The following is a 6,194-nucleotide window of genomic DNA, read 5'->3' as shown; positions in this document are numbered from 1 at the left end:
GCCCTTCCTTCCATTTACACACGAATAAAATCCGTGTAATGAAAAAGATGATACGCATAATGAGGTGGCACTTTTTGAATGATATGAATTCATTTATTATTTTAATATTAATTTTGTTTTATTTGTTTTTTTTTTCCGTTTCCCTTTTCGTCTCTTCCTCTTCCCTCCTCCTTGAGTCCTTTCTCTTTTCAATTTACCACTGTAGCCCCCATTGAAACTCCAGAATCATAGATTGATCAACCATTCTATCATGTCCAATGGAGAACGTGTAATAATCCTGCCGTCGACGTTAAAGTGTGAAAGTGCGGAATATTTTCCATCCCCATCGAGGGTGGTTGATGCTGATGCTGCCAGGCCATGTTGCGGTGGCGGTTGACTTTGTCGTCCGGCTGAGAATCTCCTCCGTCGTCCATCAAAATTGGAGTAGAGACAGGAATATAGGAGGAGGATGGACTGACAAATCAAAGAAATTTCCTTATTATGAAGGTAATGAAGACTGAAGTTTTGGTTGGACTTAAAAGACTCTGTTTCATGAAACAAGGCAACACAGAGACATAAACTGGAGTTGAATTTCCACGAAATTTCAAAAAAAGGGGCTCTTATACTTGGAGGGAATTTACAGTTTAACATCAATATGTCCAAAATATCAATTTGCATCTATTCTTATTGAACTTCTAAGAAACAAGAAACTGAAAAAAAAGGGCCTTTAGACAAAGTCCTTCAACGATGTGCCAATTCAGAGAATCTCTTGCTTTCAGAAGAAATTCTGATTTCATGAAGCAACTTCAGGAAGAAATGAAAAGGGAAAAATTCATTGTTGTGATGCAGAACTGTATCTTTGATCACCATCCCTGGCATCTTGGACTTGATTTGCATATTGTAGGTTCCAAAGAACATCCTCCATAGACGGGCGACTCATTTCAGGGGAAATACACTTGTTCATTAAGGAAATAATGGTCGATAGTGACTCTTGCGAGCAAGTAGCTAAAATCGTTGGATCAATGAGTCGCCTCCGCCCGTCCTGGCTGTTTAAACTCATCTGTAATTAGGGAAAACCATTTAGGACATATTGAATTCAATAGTTAAAAGAAATGGATGAGCTTGACAACTTTGTTTGCTTTTGTTGTTACTTAAGCATCATGCACTACCATGATCGATTAGTTTTGATTCTCCTGTAGGTTAAATTATAAAAAATACCCCTTAACTTTACCATTTGTTTTTTTAAAAAATACCACTTTAAAATTACAATACTACCCTTCGATCTTTTATAAAGATTTCAAAACTATCTTCGGTGTAGAAATCCATTATGGATTGCCACCTGTTCTAGTTCCAACTCTCAATTTCGATCTGAAATTTTAAAGGATTTCTAATTCAAAAGTAGTTTTGAAACGTTCATGAAAGGTCAAAGGTAATATTACAATTTTTGAAAGAAAGGGAAAAGTTTCAGATCATTTAGCCACCTACTATGTGTAATGCAAATAAAGCAATAATCAGAAACTTGGTAGCCTACCATTTCCTTCATTATAGAGGGTCCTTTTCTGGCAGAAACAGAAGGTGCCACAAGTGCCTCTAGTAATATAAACCCAAAGCTATACACATCATCCTTCAAGTTCATCATTTGCCTGAGAAAGGATAAACCAAGTGAGAAACAGTTAATTTTCATGGGAAAAACCAAGTGAGAAACAGTTAATTTTCTTACCAAGCTTGAGGACCTTCTGCTTTTGCCTACACAAACAGAAAACATGAGTAATCAGCATTTACCAATGGTCCAATAACTGTAATAATCAAGTCCTACCTACCACAGATTTTGCTGGTTCTTCTGAGATAATGGACAATCCATAATCACTCAACTTTGCCACATTGTACTCATCAATCAATATATTGTTGATCTTCAGTCGGTTGTCAAAGAAACCGGGAATAACTCCAGTATGCAGGAAGTGCACGGCCTTGGCAACACTGATTAGAATTGCTAATCTTTCAGACCAGTTCAAAACCTTCTCTACAAGTTCAATAATTTGTAAGACAAAAGAGAAACATTTCTCTCGAGTACGGAAAGGTTAAGAATCTCAGTCTGAAAAGGTTTCTAAATTACCAGAGAGATGTGTACGGAAACTCCCATTTGGAACGTATTCGGATACAAGGAAGACCTTGATGTCATGATAATCTTGTCCATCTCCATCAATGCAGTGTCCCAAAAGGCAGACCAAATTTGGGTGCCTGAGCTTTCCAAGCATATCTAACCTAAGCTTAAGATTTCTAATTGAAAATTTCTTTGATATAAGCAAGGACCTTATGGCAACTTGAGTCCCATTCTCCAGCCTCCCTTTGTAAAGCTACAAAACGTATTAAGAAGGCTGAATTACATGGTGGGAAAAGATTCAAAATAACAAAGGATGGTTTCAAATTAATATAATTATGGTTTTTAATCATTATTAATTAGCTTCATTTCCTGTCGGGTGAAATTCATCTTTTTAAATTCAATGTTTTCTTTAGACTTCTCTGACCAAAGCCCTTCTGCAATTATATTCTTAAGTCTTTTTTAACTTGACTGGAGCCCTTTTGTGTAGCCTGCTGCAGCCCCTTTTTTCTTTTTTTTTTCTTTTAACAGGCCTGTGTAATCTTTCATTTCCAAATGAAATTGTGGTTAAAATAAAATCACTTTTTAACTTTCAAATAGAACAAATTTTCTATTTGAACATTGACAGCATATACTGATATATAAATTCTTGCATAGAGCTAGTTTCACCTCTCAATGTATGGCTTTGCTTTTGAATATTATATTCAAAGGCCCATTTTATTTTCACTTCCTCAGCTTATCGATCAAATTTTCATTGAGAAAAATGAAAGAAAACACGAGAATATGAAAAAGGAGAAACCCACAAAAAGGGAAGTCAACTACAAGCCATTTGCAGAAAGTTGAACTTGATCCATATTCATTAAAGTTAAACCATCATGAAACAAAACTAAACATAAAGGTTAGTTTGTTACCTTCCCATATGAACCATCACCAATAATGGTTGAGTCATGAAAATTGCTTGTAGCTTCTTTTATCTCCTCCAATGAGAAAGCCCTACACAATGGAAGGCCTTGAATTCCTAACTTTGCAGCTTGAGAAACAAACCCTGCAAAAAGGAAACTTTGAAATGGTAAAGCTCAAAATCTTTTAGTCATGGAAATCTACTAATTTCCCAAACCTCCATTATCCTTAGTAGACAAAACAAATAACTACAAATGAAATTTTTGCTGAACTTACTTGCACTTGTTAGAAGTTCTGATGAGAACCCTGCTGCTGAACTATCTTGAACTGATTTCTGCAATAAATGTTGTTCTGATATTCCTCTAGGCCAACATCTTCTACATAAAACAACCCCAATTGAAAGTAGAAGCACTGACAACAAGATACCAAGAAGTAATCCCATTACAACTCCTGCATTTTTGGCTCTAGCCTGCTCCTGGTGTTGATGCTGTTGCATATGATCTGTATCACAATATGATTCTGTATGCTGTTTCCCTACATTAGCAGATAAGCAATTCCCATCTGCCTTGAGAGTTCTTTTATCAGATTCAATGCCCAAGCAGGAAGGCAATGCTCCTGTAAGCATATTGTTAGATATGTCAACAAACTCAAGCATGTTGCCACATCTCAGATGGATCGGTAACGATCCGGATAACTTATTCGCAGAAATATTCAAGTGGCTGATGTTGGGCAAGGAGAAGATGCTAACAGGAGGGATGCCAGTCAATGCATTGAATGATAAGTCAAGCTGTTGGAGCTCACTAAGTTGGCCATATTGTTGTGGAATCTCGCCCGAAAACGAGTTTTTTCCAAGTGAAACCATGATCAATGCTTTTGGTAGCGGAGGCAGTGGTGAATCTATTTTGTTCCAGCTTAAGTCCAGCACAGTTAGGCCATGTAAAGGACTTAGATCTGGTAATTCACCAGAAATGTCATTGCCAGACATGACAAGCTCAGTAAGGGTACTTATGCTGAGGATTGAAGATGGAAATGAATTCTTGATCTTGTTGTTTTTCAAGCTCAGCACTGTCAAACTAGACAATGAATCAAACCAGTCAGGCACAGTATCGTTGAAGAAGTTGTCATCTAGTTTGAGAGTTTGAAGATTCACCATGGAGGAAATCTTTGGTGGGATTGAACCAAAAAGATAATTTGAGCTCAAATCTAGATACTCAAGTGAAGATAATCTATGGATTTTGTCAGGAAGTGGACCCCAGATGCCCAAAGACACAAGACTAAGAACTCTCAAGCTGTTAAGTCTAGTCAAAGTGGTGATGAAAGAATCAAGAGAGAAACCCTCTGATAAAGTTTGATTTGGTATTGCAAAACCAATGAATTCATCAACTTTGCCTTTGGTATCACCAGCAATTCTAAGCTCAGTAACCACACTGTCTTGGCAAGTGACATTAACAAGAGGAAGAAAAGACAGTGTGCAAAAATCTACTCTATGATCAGTCCATGACTCCAATTGCTTTGGGTACTCCAAGTGCTTCCTTAGCTGGAGAAGTACTTGGGCTTGAGAGGCTTGCAATTGGTAAGCTTCAGCAAATAAGAAAGTCCAAGCAAAGCTGAGAAGGAACAACAAAACATACTTTCCCATGAAAGATTCTTCACACAATGATCTTCCCTGCTTCTTCTTCAAGCAGCCTCTGTTTCATAAACATCAAAATGGTGAACCCAATGTTTTTTTATTAAACAGAAGAAGAAGAAGAAGAAGAAAGTTAAAGCACTTTTTCAAAGTTTCACACTGAAAAGCAAAGCTCTTCCCTCCAAGCTACAACAACCAATAAATGAAACAGAAACAAAGTGTATAAACAAATCATCAAAGAAGATTGAAAATGGGAAAAGGGTTTCTTCAAGGAAAGAAAAGAAGCAGAACCCACCAAGTAAAATGTTAGAAAAACAGGAGAGGACGATCAAATTGAGTCATTATTGAAGCAAAACCCAGCCAAGAATGAGAGTATAAGCTCACTGTTCCTCTTCTCAGAACTTTCATTCGAAAAGAAAATCACAGAGGCAGTGAGGGATGATGATGAGAAAGTGGGGTACCCCTGAAATGGACACATTTAGTTTGAGCACATGCTTCTTTCTCTCTCTTGAAAACAAATGGAAAATGGGGTATGGCAATTTGAAGGAATGGGTATCGTGTTGGGTTGGAAAGTCTCAGTCTTTCTGAGCTGGGAGGCTTTGTTTGTGCAAAAGGGAGTGGCATTGGCTGTGAATGGATTCCAACAAGCCACCATTATTATACTTTACAAGTTTAGGATCTAATCTTGCTTTCTTCTTCATATTTTAGTTTGAAAATTTTGAAGCTTGTGTATGATTGTTGGTGTTTCTAATCCATAAAGTCAAATTTGTTCAATTAAAAAAGTGCTTTTAAGTTCTATATTCTGATTCCTTTCCTTCTCTTGTTATTGTTTTTTCTTTTTTCTAAAAAAGAGAGGTTATTGAGAAGAGGATGAGGGATGAAATTACTATAGGACATTCAAGTTTATTTTTTTTCTTGGAAATGAGACCGAAGTTCTATATTAGTTAGGAAATGGGAAGATTATGGTGTACATAAAAGTGAATAGTATAAAATATTTCAGGTGAAACTAAAAACAAAGCAAATATGCTTATAGTTTTGACTCCATTTGATCATCAATTAAATTTTGAAAAATAATCTTATAAAACAATACTATCACTAATGAGCTTCTTTGTTTTATTATTTATTTTTTATTATTTTCAAATTCAAAGAGATAATTGTAAAGTTGATCTAAATTTTGGATCCAAAATAAAATATGTTTCACTTTTTAAAATTTGAGTTTTTCAACTTTTGTTTGCGTCATTATTAGCAGAATTATCAAAACGACTTTATTATGCACATGTATTGGACTCTCTATTCTCGTTGTCAGTACTATAGAGTAAAGAGTAAGAGCGAGACAAGATAGATAGAGTGAGAGCAAAATAACCCAAACCCAAAGGTGTGACAAAAATGAGAGCCAGAGAAAATAGAGAGAGCGGAGAGAGAAAAAAAAACAAAAGATCTTGATAATTTCATGTTGATATGACATAAGTAAAATGTTAAAATAATAATAATAAATGGGGCAAATTCCATTTTAGTCTTAAAAAAATTAATTTAAAATTCTAAAAAATGAAGGTTGTTATCGTAAATTTTAGCTAATGAACAGAAAATATC

The 6,194-nt window shown here is 35.7% G+C and overlaps 1 protein-coding gene across 3 annotated transcripts; it reads right to left on the bottom strand.

Annotated features, from left to right (window-relative positions):
* Window positions 1-454: 454 nt before the first annotated feature.
* LOC120083150 (probable inactive leucine-rich repeat receptor-like protein kinase At3g03770) lies at window positions 455-5,214 on the bottom strand. Of its 3 annotated transcripts, XM_039038750.1 has the most exons (8): window positions 4,900-5,210; window positions 3,254-4,665; window positions 2,989-3,122; window positions 2,093-2,333; window positions 1,800-1,999; window positions 1,700-1,725; window positions 1,511-1,622; window positions 455-1,039 (listed from the first exon to the last, which is right to left on the bottom strand). In XM_039038750.1, the coding sequence occupies exons 2-8, from the start codon at window positions 4,614-4,616 to the stop codon at window positions 812-814; spliced, it is 2,304 nt and encodes a 767-aa protein (XP_038894678.1). In that variant the 5' UTR covers window positions 4,617-4,665; window positions 4,900-5,210; the 3' UTR covers window positions 455-811. The 3 variants fall into 3 exon arrangements, 2 of the variants coding, with proteins under 2 accessions (XP_038894678.1, XP_038894679.1); XM_039038751.1 differs by lacking the exon at window positions 4,900-5,210 and having other exon boundaries at window positions 3,254-4,893; XR_005483373.1 differs by lacking the exon at window positions 1,700-1,725 and having other exon boundaries at window positions 902-1,039; window positions 4,900-5,214.
* Window positions 5,215-6,194: the final 980 nt, after the last annotated feature.

The sequence above is a fragment of the Benincasa hispida genome, chromosome 8, assembly GCF_009727055.1.
Source record: "Benincasa hispida cultivar B227 chromosome 8, ASM972705v1, whole genome shotgun sequence".
Lineage (NCBI taxonomy): Eukaryota > Viridiplantae > Streptophyta > Magnoliopsida > Cucurbitales > Cucurbitaceae > Benincasa > Benincasa hispida.
The sequence above is the reverse complement of the archived record's forward strand: the minus strand, read 5'-3'. Positions and strand labels throughout refer to the sequence as shown.